We start from the raw sequence: 17,260 nt of genomic DNA, 5'->3' as shown, positions 1-17,260 counted from the left end.
TGAGCTGTTCCTTGGGTTATCTTGCTGTCCCTGTTGTTACCATACTTTCAATATGGCATTATGGCTTTGGTATTTTAAATATGGCATTATGGCTTTTGGTACTATATACTAACTTTTATATCTTTTCCATTTCTTATCATACAAAAATATTACTTTGAAAATAGTGTGCCAACTCTCCCTTAGAAGTAATGATTTGCAGTAACACATTTAGTGTAATTATTTAAATTTATAAATTCTTTACAAACTGGCTTAAAAAAAAACATACAGCAAACAGTTCACCTAAAATAAAAATGAGCTATTCTTAAAAGGGTCACAGTTAAAATCTGGATTTGCTTTCCCATTAGTCAATTTTATTCTATCTAAATTTAAAATGGTAAAATATTATGGGCATTTGATGCCTACTGGCAAAACAAACAAGCCAATTAGGAATTTCTAATTAGGAAACTGGGAAATGTAATAAATTAGGAACTCTAATTTATGAGGGGAAAAACCTAACTTTAAAGTTCTACTTTGAAACTTTCACATTTTGAGAGTTTAATTTAAATGTGAACATCTTACTTCCTTATATGCTGTGCTGAGCAATTTACTATCAAACCCTCCAGGGATGCAAAATTGAAAGGGCTGAGAAGTTATCACCGCAAATTTTGCAGTATCCCCTCAAAAATAATAATAATAACAACAGCTATTAAAAAACAAAACAAAACAAAAAACAAACAAACAGCATTTCCTGCAATGCAAGAGAACAGAAACTTGCTCCTTTAGGGAAATCCATAAAAAGAGTACAGGACAGAGCCTTTTTGACGACAGCCCCCAAACTCTGAAACTCCTTCCCATCATGAGGTCAGTCTGGCTTCTTCCCTTTAACCTTCAGTAAGGTGTTCACTCTATGACCGATTGTGCTTTGTTTGTTGCCACAGGCTTTGATTTTTATTTATTGTTGTATTAAACTTTTATTTTACACCACTCGAGGTCTTTTGGGCCAAAATGTAGCCTATATATCAGCACAGCATCCCCCAGTTTGATGCCCTCCACATGTTAAGAATGTAACACCTAGCATTCCCCCAACCAGCTAAGTTGATTCGGGGAAACTGGGAGTTGTAATCCAACATATTTGGATTACCGCAGACTGCATTAGCTAACTGCCTAGTGAAATTCATCTGGACCTAATTTTCAATTTGGAATTCCACTGGAACTTATCCTTATGCAGAAGTGTTATTTTCACATACCAGACAGTCAAGCTGTGAGACAGGACTCTTGTTGCCAGGTTGACTGATATCCCAGACTTTGACACACCCCTTCCCACCAGTGTATACATGTCTGGTGGGGTTGCTGATGGTAACTGCACAGACCACTTCCCCATGGTTCAAGGTATTGATCTGGCGAGCATGCCGAGGTATTCCTGGTCCAATGAGAGCATCAGGGGGAAAGGGAACAGGTTGCATCTGGCCATCTGCAGTGACATGAAAAGAGTACGCTCTGTTTGGGAGGAAAAGAAGAAATCACAAGTCACACAGTTGGCCTGTTTCAGGTACTAAATTATGGCAGTGGGACAGCTCATGCATTACAAGCAATGTGGCATAGTTGTTCCCATTTGAAGATTGCTAACAGCTAGTGCAGGGCTGCTGGCATGGTTATTTGCCATACAGCCATGTCTTGGTATGGGACACAGGCATGGGAAATAACAGAGCTGGAGCTATATTGGATGGAGCTCTGAGCTATATTTTCCCTTTGCCTTCAAGTGCAATGAACATCCAATATATTTTAAATGACAGACATGGAAGTGCACATACATTTATTTGAGGAAATGTCTTTGTGATCTTCCAGGGATGGACATGGATTACTTTTTGTGAGGAGATTGCTACAAGAATCCATTCACATGAAAACCTGTTCTTAAGAATTACTTATTGTGTCCTAGCACTTTCCCTTACAAGTCTTGTGGGATTCACAACTGATGGCAGCATGTGCTGATTAAACTAGAGGCATGGATATTCAAGGGGGGGAAAAACCAAGAATCCAACAAGGTCATTTGATCACAAGGCCCATGCACATCCCATATGGAAGAAACAGAAGGAAAGAGGGAAATAACATTTTCACCAGATCTCCACATCTGTGCTGTAGTTTTACTTACTGCTACATAAGAAGAGCCATGCTGGATTAGATCAAGAGACCATCTAATCCAGCATTCTGTTCACACAAAAGCCAACCAGCTGCCCACAGAAAATCCACAAGTAGCACATGAGTACAACAGCACCCTCCCACCCAAGTTATCCAGCAATTGGTACACATAGGCAGACTACCTCTGATACTGGAGGTAGGACTTAGCTTTCTCCTCCATGTGTTAGTCCAATCACCCTTCAAAGCTATCAAAAATTCATCACCATCACTACATTCTGTAGAGGTGAATTACATAGTTTAACTATGTGGCAAGTGAAACACTTCCTATTATTCATCCGGATTTTCCCACCAAGCAGTTTAATGGGGTGACCCACACTGGGTGCTATGGGACAGTTAGATCACCTGTAGGGCTTAAGATACTAGTGATTTAGTTTGTCTGCTCTCCCAGAAACTTCGGCCAATAGAGCCAATGGACAGGGATGAAGGCAGTTATAGGCGAACAATATCTATGGAGGGTCTGTAGACTTTTCATCTCTAATCCAGACAGAAAAGATGGGAATGAACCTGACACTGTTAAAGGAATTGTTTGGAAATACAACAATAGCAGGCATGATGTGGTAGAGCAGTGGTACAGCTAGGTCTGGACTTCATGGCCACAGAGCCTGGTGGGCTTCCAAGTAACCATTCAGATGAGGTCCGGTTATTAGGGTATCGGGGCAGTAGAGGCAAACTCCTATTTATTCCTATAGTTTTGATAGTGCTACAATTTAAGTGAGTTTAAAATAAAAAAATGCATGTGCTCAGAGGGTTTTTTTTTTATCAGGACTGACAGTTTTCTTGCTCTACTGCTTTAGGAATGCAGAAGAAATTGTAAAGTGTAGAATGGTGCTTAGGAGGGAAGGAAGAGAAATATTAGTTGTGTGCTTCAAAACTGAACGAATACCCAGGGCCACTGTGTGTTATTTTGGTAATACACATGGTCCCATAAGATTGTAAGTCCAGGGTCTAAAATTACTTAGCTGTACAAATGAGCGAAAGCAGTGTAGAATCTCATGAAAGGGGAGGAAAAACCTTCACTTGGCATGTTGCCAGAATACAAGATTTTTAGGTCAGCTTACAATAGTCCAAAACATGTTGGGAAAGCAGACAGGTCTGGCCCAGTGCATGCTGACTTCGGAATCTGAGTTCAGTGGGATTCCCCCTGACCTGCTGAATGTGCACATTTTCTGTACTAGGATAAATAAGTGGCAGGCAGCAGTAATGGGAGGATTCCAAAATTGTATTTATGGAAAGAAGCATACAGTAGCTTTGAGTGTTAATGATACACTTAAATACCAGAGACATAATGCCTACACTTCTTGCATTTGTACATCATGCATATTTCAAGTCCCTCCTAGGTCTTTAAACACGGGAAGCCTCTAACAAGGACTAGATTATTTGTAATAGTCAAGGGTCTTGAATTCTGTGAACTTGTTGTCAGGTGGTGGAGAGGAAACAGGAAAAAGGTTGTCCAGAGGGAGTTCTTTCAATAGCAACAGAATGGAAAACAAGAGTGTGTTCCTAGGAGGCTGATTAATTAAAAAAAAAAAAAAAACAGCATCCAGTTCTATTCTAATTGTTGCCGGCTTCAACAGAAATACTATTTTGCTAGAAAGTCAGGACTTGTTTTCATGGCTTTTTCATTTTTAGAAAAACACACAAAACATACCCTGCCAGTTGCTCCACAGATGAAATAATGTAACAACTAGGCAGCTGAGACTAGGAGGAAGTTATTTGTTTTGGGAGGGAGGGGAAATCTCCCCACCCCCTCTAAGAGGAAGAGTCTACACAGCTAGGATGCTGCATCCCATTTACAAAATAAATTCAATATGACATCCCGATTTGTGTGCCTGAAAGAAACTAGCTTTCAAACTGAAGCTGAAAACTCTCCTGCTGTCAATATGAATCTGCGGCAGACGGTGCATTATCTGAACTCCTACACCAGAAATTTTCAATAGACTTATCTATCATAGATAAGGATATGCCATCAGAAAGTTGCTATGGGTAACTGAAGGCATCCCGCTGCCTTGAGGTGATCAGGCGTAGCGTCAGCCTAGTTTCAAAGGCAAATAATGAAAGGAGATCAACTCAGCACCTAGGATTTTCAAAGTTTATCTTGTCTATTTATATAGTACACACAGGCTAAGATGGAAGCAGCTTCCAGCAAGCATAGTGTGTGTGTGTGTGTGTGTGTGTGTGTGTGTGTGTAAGAAAAGAACTGGGTAGTTATGGAGAAACAATTTTTAAGACAAGAAAACACAGGCCAGAGAAGAGTAGCCACGGGGGAAGCCACACAGGACTTTCCAGAACAATGCAGGCTTTAACACTTGATAGTGTTACTTGCACTTTGTTAACCTTGACATTTCAAGCTCTTATTCTTAAGATGATCACACAGACCTCCTAAATACTGTTCTAAAATAATGAAAACAGCAAAAAATAAACACTCTTAAGAATCCAGATCAAAATCCAGATCTCAAGAGAGATACTACACTGACCTTAGTCCACAATGGCATGGAACACCCAGGTCCTGCTGGGTAATGGCCGTACACCATGCAAATTAGAGATAGAAAATCTTTGGCACATGGCAGAGTTTAGAGCATGGGTCCACAAACTATGGCCTGGGGGCCGGATCTGGCCCACCATGCCCATTTATCCGGCCCGCCATACCCATTTGGACCCGCCGTGCCTGTGCCCACACCCCCACCGCCGCCCACCTCGCCCGCGCATGGGGAGAGAGGGGTTTGCTTGCTCGGAGAAAACGATCTCCAAGCGAGCAAGCCACTGCCTCATGCACCCGCCCCGCCTCACCTTGCCGCGTGCCCCATCCCCACCTCAGCGCACGCACCTGCATGCGCCGCCCCCGCCCCGGCCCACGCGCACTGCCGGCACTGCCTTTCTGGCCCGCTCCCAGCACCAGCAGCTTTCAACTGGCCCCCTGATGGAAAAGTTTGAGGACGCCTGGTTTAGAGTATCTAACAGTTTCTACATGTACCATGCAAAAATGTGTATTAAGCGCAAACCATAAGCATTTACAGATTTTATACTTGACCAGCAGGTCTACTAGATGGCATGGCTTCTGTTGCCTCAATGATTTTGGAGCCTTCTCAAGTGCATTAGAGGCTGAATTATGCAAATAATCAAAGAGATACATAGAGGTTTTATTTGCATGGATTTATACAGGTTGCAGAATTAAACTTTTCTTGATGCAATATTTGGATTGCCTTGGCCAACAATCTGTACTGAGGGCCAGAATATGCATAGTCTTAACGCATGTTAAGACAAACCACTTCCACAGAAGGATGCCTAATATTGCCTCATTTTTGAAATATTAAACTCTAAAATAAGGAACTTGCTTCGTGGTTATCTTCTGGAATAATAACAAAGGAGCAAGTTATTCACTGAAGCCCAAAAAATAAATGATCTTCAGAACATGCTAAAATTAGAAGTGGGAATTTATCCCAATATCTTTGCAAAAGAGGTTTTCAGCCTGAATACAAATCAAAACAAGAACATACTTTATTTATTCCACCAGAGTACTACATTCCAGTCATCTTCAGCCTTCTGAAGGGAGGAACATGCCTTGCCAATACATTCTTATCGCTGCCAACTAAACGGTGAATGCTGCTTACAAAAATAGCATGAATGTGCTATGTACCATAAAGATGGATTTTATTTTGAAAAAAAAAGTATCAGGAGAAGACTGCAACCTTCCTGAAAAAACTCAACAAAGCTTCCCCCTTGGGATTCTTATCTATTGACATGTTAAATGAAATGTGCCCTGCCTGACTTAGACTTAACAATGATGTCAGACGTTACTTATACTTACGGTTTTCCTCCAGGGATTCCAGCCAGATTTGGAGGGATTCCGGGTACTCGCATGTGAGGAGGAGGATCAAACCCAACCTGATAATGAACCATCAAAACTTAATGATCAGAGAAAGCATTCTCTACAACTCAGCCCAGTCACTGGCCACATTAGAAAAAAACCAACCAACATTTGTGCAATGCATCATTTAGAAAGAATTTTAAGATTGGGTATTGTCCCAAAACCATATTTACATATGCAGGGTGCTCACAGTTCAAATATATCACATTTCACATTGATGTAAATGCTACACTAAGTACATAGTTTTGAACTCCAAATAACATAAATAATAATTTGCTAAGGCATGTCGGCACTGAAGTATATGCATGCATACCCCATTTTGTGGTGGCAGATTATGCCTAAAAGATATACATGTACAGATACAGAAACATTGGTCCCAAATTACACATAATCACCTATATGAGGGTGGGTATTATATAAAGGCTCAAGGCTGCCTCCTTTAACCTCAGCACAGGTAGAGCCTTCCTGTGGGTAGAAAGGACAGCTGGGACAGGAACAACACTCCAATTTAGAAACAATCCCCCCAAAATGGGCCTGAATACTATCTATGCAACTTCTACTTCTTGCAAAAGTTTCCAATGGCTTACAAAAGCTTGTTCACATAAGGTTAAACAATTAACCAGTATTACATTCGAATGCAGTCACAACATTACTCAAACCTCACTGGATCATTGCCTTTTTAAATAAGGGTATAAAGCACTGTACATGTACAACATGTCTAAGCAGACAAACTTCTGAGGTTATTATATTGTAGGAATCAGATAATGCTCAATGAAATGCAGAGTTTTTTCTCAGTGAAACACAGCTCCTTCCAGTTCAGCTTATAAGCTTACCATGGGGGATCGCCCATAGGCGACCACAGCAGCTGCAGCTGCAGCAGCACTCATTTGCGGGGACATGTTGTGTAGACTGGCATAGGCGGCTCCTGGGCTGGTCAGCTCACCGTTCATGCCAGCATGTGGTACCATTCCAAATGGAGCAGGGTAAGGACCAGGTACAGCAAGAGGCGTCCTCAAACCAGCAGCTGCAGTAAAAGCAGAGAGCATAAAATAAAAACAAAAATTGGATAACGCTGATCATACCCTGATTACTTTGAGCTCAAAACATCCACCTTAAACATCTGAGCTCCATATACATAAACTTTGCATAGCCTTTCATGATTAGCCAAGAGTGATATACTTTGTCAAACGGAACACACAACAGCTCATGTCATTTTGCATTTGTTGTGATGTAGATTTCCATCTCAAATACAGGATAATGCAGCCTGAAAGAACTAACCCTCAGAATAATGATGAGAAATTCTAGAGAGATTTTCTACTGGTCGGATTATCTCAGAGATCACACACAGGAAAGAAACTGACAAGATGGCTGCTTAGAGTGAGAGCTGTTAGTTCATCATGATTTCTGGATCAATAGGTACATGATCACCACACCAAAAGTAAATGAACAACAACAAATCAAAGAACAACAAAAGACCTTTGCATTACCTGCTTGATTGACCAGAGGGTCCATTGTTGGAGGTTTGCCAAGGCCTGGACGAAGGCCCGGCGTAGCACTAGTCCCCGGAGTTGGCACATCACTTCGTGGAGTTGGTGTGCTGGATTTCAGAACTGGGGTGCTCGCTTTTTCATGCTGGTATCATTAAACAGGTTAAATGAGTACTGTTTTTAATCCAGGCCATATTACACAATGGAGCACAATAGCCGCTGGAATATTAGTACCTACTTCCTGGCCAATTTTCCTACAATCTAAGCAGCACTAGCACTGTTAATCTCCTCCATTTGTGCCAACAGGCAAGACGTATAAAACACATTAATTGTATTCTTTATTGGCAAGAGCTGGGATTGATTAGATAATTGTTGTTTAACATTTTATCAGCTACTTTAATTTAAACGCAACAACTGCGATTACTCTAATACAAAGTGCTGTGTGGGCACACTGATAATAAAGGATGAGTTACTTGTCCATCTGAAGTTGTAAGTGGTCCTTTTGCGTGCACACAAGTGCACACACAGATGGATAAGAATCACCTCTTCTGATATAAATACACCAAATAAATGGTGTACTGGGCAAAATAGTGCTTTTCTATCAGATATGTAGATGTTCACATATTTTGCTCAGTGTCAAAGAACCATAAATGTAATAACCAAATGCATGGAGTAATGGGGTTTTTGAACTGGGACTCATACAACCATATGTACTAGTCCAGTTCTCAGCCCCTGAATTTTTTCAGTTCACGTTAAGGCACAAGAGAGAAATCACCTTGTGAGAGTCAACAAAGAAGTTAACTATACAAGGTGGGTCTTCCGGTTCCTACCACATGTACTGTGTGTCTAATAATGCCAGGTATTAAATTTCACAAATTAGTGCAAAAGTCAGTGGTTTAAAACAAAGACCAATGTGTGACCAAGAGTTTATTTGACAGCTACAGCCTAGAATGCTGTTATCTGGTTTGACTTAAACAATTAATCTTACAAAATTGCAATCACTGAAATAAAAATGAAGCATTCCTTTTGATCCTGATAGAGCTGGATGCAAATAGCTGTGTGATTAGAAAACAGTATATTGCTTGTATTAGTTATACATTTCCATAGGTATTGGGGGGGGACACTTTCCCATACCATTTTGCATTAGCTGACAGACTAAGAGTTGTGGGCATGCAATTAGCACATTTTGATTTCCAGTAAGTTACATTACTGGGATGTAAACATAAGCAGAAAAGAGCCATTCACAAGAAACAATTTCAAATAAATTTAAAAGAGCTTTAATTGCTGTCTTAATCATTGCATTTGATTAATGTAGTTGTTCCATTTAACTCCATGCACATCCCCCCTCACCCAATGCATGTGATGATCCATGGGGCAGTAATCTATAAGGCCAACTTCTAGGTGTCAAACTGTAGGGCACAGACAGACCATACATAAGGAAAAATACTCACCAAACCTATTTCTTTGGATTTCATGGAGGTGGAACTCCCTGATGAGGCAGTGGATGCTGGACTGCTAGAGGCATCTTTCTTCAAGAGACGGTTTTTGTCTATGCCATTCTCACGTGGTGAATGCGCGGGGCTTGCTCGTGGAGATGAAGGGTCCTGAGTGAATTTGACCAAGGTAGGTAACAGAAGGATGGCAACAAAGGGTATTACTGAATAGCATGATACAAGGGAATAAGGAAGAGGAGGAGGCAGAGAGGTACAGCAGTTTTGGAAGGCAAGATGCCCTGAGCTAAGAGCACAAATATATTACAGGTTAGCCCTTTGTATTAGTTTAGAGATATTTACTACATGACCAAGGGAATAGTGAAAAAAGCCATGATTTGCATGGTAAACTGGACCATTTAAAATCACCAAGAAAAACAGTTGCCAAATATCAGACCAATTTCCTAGAATTCACATGAAAAAATGAATGATACATTATTTGGCTCAGGGACATATTTTAAAAGGCAACTTCTAAGAAATGTGAGGCAGTATGACTGCAACCATGCAGCTATCCATTCCTCATAAATGAGGATTTTTAAATGGTTCTGCATCAGTGCAGTCCGTGAGAGCAAGTGGAGCTTCTCAGACAGTGCATCAAAGAGCCTTGTTTTCCAGGAGAAAAGTATCCTTGCAAGCTGCACCACCCACTCATATTTCCAAAACAGAGTTTATTGATCTACAATAATGGGAATGATGAAGTGTTTAAATAGGCAAACCCCATCCTTGCACTGTCTTAAAAACAAGTAGATTATTTTATTCTCTCACTTTCAGCCAACTCAGCCGAGAAAAATATCAATTCTAGCATAAAACATGCATAGATTCAGTGCTACCAAAGCACCTGCAGGTTGTGGTGAAAGTGTGCTGCCTTCTTTGGCCAATGTAGCACACAGGAAATAAGGACTCTTATGCTATACTATGTTGCTGACTCTTCCAATTGAAGAGAGCCACTAACAGTGGGCTGAAGTAATGTAGCTATTTTACAGGAGATATGCAGCAGTGATGCATAGCTTGCAGAGATGTGGTCTAAAGCTGAACCCTTCCCCCAGTATTTCTATGTATTGTAATACCAGCACAAAATAATTTACCTCATTAGACACATCCACAACTAAGTTGTCATCACTTTTTTCACCGTCACTGTCCTAGATTTAAGGAAAAGATGTTTCTTTCAGTTACTACTTTCCACTGTAAGCTGAAAATTCACTGCATTTTCAAAAACCAAACAAAATTCTGATCTGATACATTGCACATGAGGCAATGGCCATTTCTCTCAAAGTTCCTCACCTACTCTAACCAAAAGCTCTTCCTGCTTCAAAATATAAATCCTATCCTATCCTACCCTATCCCCACCTTTTCCCTGCAAGGAACCCAAGGCAGGTTACATAATCTTCCTTTCCATTTTATCCTGCTAACAACCTTGTGAGAGAAGTTAAGCTAAGCGAATCATTGATCCATAGCCACTTTCTATGCTTTATGGCAAAGAGAGGACTAGGACCAAAGTCTTCTGAGTCCCAGTCCTAACACTAACCACTAGGCCACACTGGCTCTACGCTAAAACTATGGAATGTGAGATGTTTTATAATTCATGTATATATACTATCTAGCTGACTGTAGGAATATTTACATAAATATGCCACTTTGGCAAAGCATTCTCCTGTGTGATTATCTAGGCATTATCTGTGCCATACGGTGCCAAGCCTAGCACCAGGCCATCAAGGCCTAGTAAATTAATGCATGCAGTATATACATCTTCTATTACTCCCTTGCCATTTTCTCAGATTCTTAGGGAATAGATAGAAAGTCAATAACTGCAGTGTAGCTGGAAACCTATCAAAACCTTTGAACATTTACTAAGTTTTCAGGACAGAGGATGCGCATTCTGTAATCTTTTTAAGTGACAGTATTACACACATTATTAAAACCTATATGGCCTTTTCCCCCTGTATTTTTGCACTTGACACATACTGTTGATTATATATAGTGACTATCCACTGTTCCCACTCAGGGCATCATACAAAGTCCTTGGTAGTCTCCCAACCTTGCATCATACACATCCAGTCCTCCTTAACTTTGGCAGCAGAGCATTGTCACAGGCCATTGGGCCTTATCTCAGTCAGTAATGTTATATCCTTTGAGTAATATGATTGTTAATGGACTGATAAGCAAAATAGTCCATTAACAAGAAAAAGTAATTTAAATCCAGTTCAGACACAATGGCAACCTCACTGCAAGCACACTCTGGGAATAATGAGGCTGCTGCCAGCTTGGCAGCTTTCCTGATGAAGACAGTGGGGATGTTTGCACATCATAGCAACCCATCCTGGCAAAAGGCCACAGTGGGTAGGTAGTTGTTTGAACACCATCCAGTATGCTCGACAGAGGAATGGACTCACCATGCGTTACAAGCCATTCCCTTTCCTTCCTCCTCCTAAGCCCTCCCGTAAGTATCCCAGTAGATGCTATGGTGAGATCAGCTTGTCTCCCCACTCTCTGCTGCCATCTGTTTTTGGCTCATCAAAGCATTTTTGCACATGAGAGCATGAAAGTTGAATTGACAACCGGGTTCACAATCCCCATTTTGAAAGCCACTGTCAGTCCTCCCTAAGTGCTTGAGCAGCACTTTGGAGGAGCTGTCAGCAGCAAAAAGAACAAAACAGACAGACAGACAGACTGGAGTAATGTTTGTCTTCTTGGGAAAAGCTAACTGAGAACTCTGGAAAACTTTAAAAAGGGTTTTCACAGGGTGCACTGTCTCAGGGACCAGGTCCAACTCCCTGCCTCCCACTTTTTCAGTTCAAGTTAATGCCATGGCAACAATAAGATTAACTGTTGTGGGCTCCAACAAAGATCACTCACACCTCCACTTCTACTTGACAGCTTGCCTTTTGACAGCTACCGAGAGAAACTAAAGGCAGCATCTTGGTATCTCAGGATGTTGCCCCAATTGATGCTTTCTACAGTCATATAACTCATGAATATGCCTAAATGATAATAATAATACTAATAGAGCAAAACTATTTGAACTATTTCTGTTTCTAATATTTTCTGCCAGCCACTGACAGCTCCTCCAAAGTGCTACTTGGGCACTTCCAAAGGGTTGCCAAAACTAGGATGGCAAAGAAATGGGTAAAGTGCAAAAATGGGCTTTCAACAATGGCTAAAATACAGCAAGCCACTGCCACTATCTCCAAATGCCATTTGAACACTTACAGGTCAGCTAACACTGGCCAAGAACCCAGTCAAGCTTACCAAGGACAATAAAGGGTTTTTACTGCTCCTGCCAAGCAAGCTGCCAAGACGAGCTTCATCTGGGTTCAGATGACATGACAACCCTTCATAGATACAAGAACCAAAGAGCAAGCTACTGGTTGTCAGGGTTGCTTATAGCCTCAAACAAGCCACTGTATGGCAACTGGTCTGATTTGTATGACACTACAAACCATCAAGGATAAAAGCCATCAAGGATAAAAGTCATGCAAACTAACCAGTGAAAATCACAGAGTGGAGTAAGATCTAGTAAACATAAATAATAAGGCTGCATTATTGACACTACCATATATAAAGTACAAGTAAGCCTGTTTTTAGTATTCATTCTCAGACATACATGGCCACATAAACCCTAACTCTGCATTTTCTCCACTCATACAGTATCTGAAAATAAGTTAATCATTGTTGACAGATTTACTTACATAGTGGCTTGAATCCTTATCGTCCACTTTTCTTTTTTTCATGTCATTAGAATAGTCAGGTCCATTCCTGCGTTTATCTGTGCTCCGCAGGCTGTCCGGAACCAAGAGTGAATTACTCTGCAAACACAAATACAAGGTCATCAGCATTTACCTTGAGGATCAGCTTGTACCTCTAAGCCAGCAATGGATACACCATAACCTTCCAGCCCTTGCTATAAAGCATATAATTGTTATTCATTGTTTATTCATAATCTTTCTACCAAGTACTCAGAGCAATACAACCAGGTTGCAACACATAAAGACATTAAAAGCAGGTTGATTCTCACATGGCAGTTGGCTTAGAAAGACATATACTACAGCAGAGTTGTTCAGGTGAACATGACCCAAAACTGGTTACTGTATTCAGCTGATCCTTATTGGAAAAAAAATTATGGTTGGGACAGGACAATCTACTCATGCAAAACATTTCTACCAAGCAGAAAACATTTGTGTTTATGAAAAATAATTAAAAGTATGGTTTAAATTTCTGTTAATTGACCATCTGTATTAGGCTTAGCTGGACTGGTTGTTAAGATGTTACTAGCTTTACAAGTAAAATTCTAGAAAAAGGAAGAGAGAATGAGGCAGGCTCCAGGGCAGCTGAGCTGATGGCGTGATCAGTTCTATATTCTGCTTAGGCATCTGGCTGTGGATCAATAAAAGTTTGCTTTGTTTGCCTCTCTTTGAACTGGAGTATAATATTTACACAACCACTAAGAAGTGTTAAAAATTGGAACATGCATCAGATCATAAGACAATAAAAGTTGAGCATTAATCTAGTTATATATAGAGAGAATTATAAATAGAAGATACACAGATAAGCAGGGCTGGCCCAAGTTGTTTTACTTCCTGAGACAGAGCAGCAAATAGTGTGTGTGCGTGTCCCCTGCACGCAAAGTCAAGGTACATAGTGCTCAAGGCCAGTCAACTTATTTTGTCATCTGGAGAAGAAAATTGCACAAGCACTTCTCCCCTTTCCTAGCAGTAAAAATACAATAATCATAAATTAAATAACCAACAATTTGCTGCCCTTTCATGACACCCACAATCCGCTGCCCGAGTCAGCCACCTCACTCTGCCTAATGACAGGGCTGGTACAGAAAATAAATATAAAGCAAAACAACTGCACAGCTTTAGTGAAACAATAACAGGCAATGGTTCATCTCAGACAATTTTCTGCTAAGACATTTTTAAGGTTCCAACATAAAATGTATAATGTAAAAGGAAGGCCAAAAGACAAGAGGAAGGACTAATCTTGTCCACAATCTACAGGCAACTTTTTTTTTAAGATAATGCTAAGTACAAACTGTTGACCCAAACGGAAGAGAGGCATTTTAGATATTTCTGGGTCACATGATAATTTGACATGCCTCCAATTCTCATCTTCCCTCCAGCTAAAGCATTATACATGTCACAATGGGCTCTTTTAAGTTCAGGATTAGCATATGCAAGAAGGGCAATTTGTTCAATGGTGTGTTAATGCCATGAACAATGCTGAATGAAGGGCTGGGGGGGGGTGCGGGGGCTCCTTTCACAAAGACCTGACAAGTCTCATTTCTAAAAGTCATCTTTACAAGAGGACGTAATACCAACACACTTCTTTGAAATTTATACAAAAATCTATCACTAACAATGCACTACTTCAAAGAACATATTTATGCATATTCAAACTTACTTATACCTGGAAGCAAAATAAAAAAGTAATAATACTATTCAAATGAAGAGTAACTGAGACCAACCAGACTAGAAGCTTTGTTATCCTTACAGGCTAATTCTTAACCACAAGGACAAGCAGGCGCAGGGAGGGGGCGGGAGGGGAGAGAAGAGAAGAGCTTGGAAAGCAATCTGAACTTTCCTCATGACTTCTGGAAGCAAGCAAGCGCTAACCTCTTTTATTTCAGACTATTCAAGCTCAACACACAGGAGGGATCTTATAAAGCACATGGGAGGGCCTAATGGAATCAAGTAAAAAACCAGTTCATAAGCATGCCTTTACCACAGTGTTTTGCAGCTCAAAAGGAAGGTTTGTTGGATCAGTGAACTCATTAGCCTGAGACAGAGGCTGAATTAAAAAAAAGTAAGGGAACTAGGAAGGCAGCAGGGTAGACTTTGGGAGAAAATATTACTTTCACATATTGAAATGGCTTTTAATACTATTGGACATGCAGCGCGCGCGCGCACACACACACACACACACACACACACACACACACAGGAATTACAGGCCAGTGGGCTCTATGTGCACATGAAAGCAAGTGAGACAAAAAGACTTAAGGTTGTCAAAGATCCGTAGATTAAGAATACTTTTTTCTTTTGTAAATGCAGACTCATTCTATTTGTATATTTAAACTCATTCTGAAGAGGTGCTAACAAACCACAACCCATTCTAGAGACTTTGTATTATGTCATTCAATTTTAAAAAATCAAATCCGAATCAGATGACAGGTCTTTAGGAAAGTCTTTTATGAATCAAAGCTGTACCAAGCAGCAAGTCTGTGCACACCTCTGTCGAAAAGCTTTTGACACACATTATCTGGCGTCGAAACATGACTGAGCCAGAAAGTATTATAGCAGCTCAAAGGCTAGCCCGCCTTTCATTTTGTGATGGCACTGTGGCTTCCTAAAAGCCTTAAAATTCACATTACAATGTAAACTTGATGTGAAAATATGGTATCACGACTCTGGAAACAACTTAAAAAGGAGATAATTTAAAACAGGGAAAGTGTATGAGATAAATGTTTATACAGAGAACTATGGTAGCAAGAAGACTAAATAGTACAGAACTTCTTTGGACAAAATCACCCAATTTTAAATTTTGAGCTTAAGTGGTGAGATTTTACTTCCTGCCAGCATTATGAATGCACAACAAATTGTGAGGCTGAACAGAAAATAACTGACTTTAAAGTTAACAAAGCCGAAGAGAATGACGAAGAGAAGTAGTCTTTGTCTACACTGTGGTGATTCAAAGACATTCTGAACATAATCTTGGTTACTAGCTAACGGTCTGAAGGCAGAAGCAAAAGCAAAAATAAATACAATGATCAGTTCTTAAATGCTTTGGAGCACTGTTAATCTGTGAAGGAAAAAATACATTTGTGGAAAGGTTTGTTGATTTTGAGAGTGGTTTGGCTTATCATTCAGTCAGCCAGACAAAGATCTTCTGTGCCACTCAAGAGGATAGCAGCTTGCAACACACTGAAGTGACTAATGACAAAAACAAAAGAAAACTGGGATGCTGAAAAACTGTTTCACTTAGGAACTTTATACATCTTTTGCCAGACTTATTTGCAGGATTTAAGAGCAAAGGCCCCACAGCTATCCTTACATCCCAATTGTGGTGTGACTGTTGAGAAAGCCACAGTCAAGACAGGAATTAGTCCATTTTCAAACATTTGGTTCAAAGTGTGGATAGCAAGGTGAAAGTGGCCAAAATGGGGATGGGGAAGAAGGAATAACAGCTGGGAAGAAGAGTGTAGAAGCCCTCCAACAAGCTGTCAGCTGCTGGTGCTATCTGCAAAAAAAAAAAAAAAAGGGTATCTCCTACCCTGTGATGGTCATCTTCTCCACACAGTGAACAGCATTAGCATTTGGAGGGTGGGAAGGAGAAATGGTGGTTCTCACCATTTCAGAAAGCAGGTGTAGTTTACAAACTGCAGAAACACAGTATATATAATTTAGTAACTATTTTGTTGCTATTAGCACACTGCCAGAGCAAGGGGACAGGTATGAACTCCAGTAACTGATGAATATGCTGCTGACCAAAATCACTGATTTTCCCCTACAGTATATTCTACTTCAAAGAGTTCCAATAATTTATTTCACAGTGGAGATTAATGTGATTGCATAGTTGTCAAATAATTGTTATCACCTTGCTAAGAGAAACATATAAAAATAGTTTGTTTTGCTTGATTTCAGTAGACTAGACACTTTAATTAAGGATAATCCCCACTTTCATGGTCAGAACCCAATTTATCAAGGATTAAGTACATGAAGCCTACATTATTTGTCCAGATTGGCCTAAGCGATTAAATCGATTTTATGAGTAATTCTCTCCTCCTTCCTCTTGCTCTTGTTATTCAGAGATTTCCTTCAGCTATAATTCAAGATGGGCTGCTCAGTGTAGCTTCTGCTACAGTAATTCTTCCATACGGAAGAGGAACTGCGACTGGTTTCAATGGGTCTAGTACATTAAGATGTTCCTGCTATAAGGAAGCAGTATCGTTTAGCTCCATTTACATCATTCCGTCCTCCAGGAAGGATGGGCTTCAGCCATTTAAACAGGTGGGTTAAAGAGAGAATCTGTGTGATAGAGTTGCCCAAAGCCTTCCAATTAATTTCATAGCTGAGTGTACTGGAACATGGGATTTCTACACTCAAACCTGATACCCTAGCCGTGGTACTGTATTGCCATCCAAGCCAGTCTAGTGCATCTCCTCTTCTAGTAAGAAATACAAAAAGGAAGGAAACCTAAAAGGAACATCTGCTCAAGAGAAAGCATTTCCACTACACTGTACTATG

The 17,260-nt window shown here is 40.4% G+C and overlaps 1 protein-coding gene across 2 annotated transcripts in view; it reads right to left on the bottom strand.

Moving 5' to 3' along the window:
* TLE1 (TLE family member 1, transcriptional corepressor) overlaps positions 1-17,260 on the bottom strand; it is a 75,322-nt gene that overhangs the window by 13,045 nt on the left and 45,017 nt on the right. For both annotated transcript variants that reach the window (XM_044445811.1, XM_044445812.1), the window contains exons 9-15: positions 12,704-12,820; positions 10,103-10,156; positions 8,979-9,131; positions 7,528-7,672; positions 6,874-7,064; positions 5,981-6,057; positions 1,227-1,476 (exon numbers count right to left, since the gene is read on the bottom strand). In XM_044445811.1, the coding sequence (XP_044301746.1) occupies positions 1,227-1,476; positions 5,981-6,057; positions 6,874-7,064; positions 7,528-7,672; positions 8,979-9,131; positions 10,103-10,156; positions 12,704-12,820 (987 nt within the window). The remainder of the gene's footprint in view (positions 1-1,226; positions 1,477-5,980; positions 6,058-6,873; positions 7,065-7,527; positions 7,673-8,978; positions 9,132-10,102; positions 10,157-12,703; positions 12,821-17,260) is intronic.

This window comes from Varanus komodoensis, unplaced genomic scaffold, assembly GCF_004798865.1.
Source record: "Varanus komodoensis strain SLA01 unplaced genomic scaffold, ASM479886v1 scaffold5, whole genome shotgun sequence".
In the NCBI taxonomy this organism is placed as follows: domain Eukaryota; kingdom Metazoa; phylum Chordata; class Lepidosauria; order Squamata; family Varanidae; genus Varanus; species Varanus komodoensis.
Note: the sequence above shows the minus strand (reverse complement) of the source record. Positions and strands in the feature narration are given on the sequence as shown.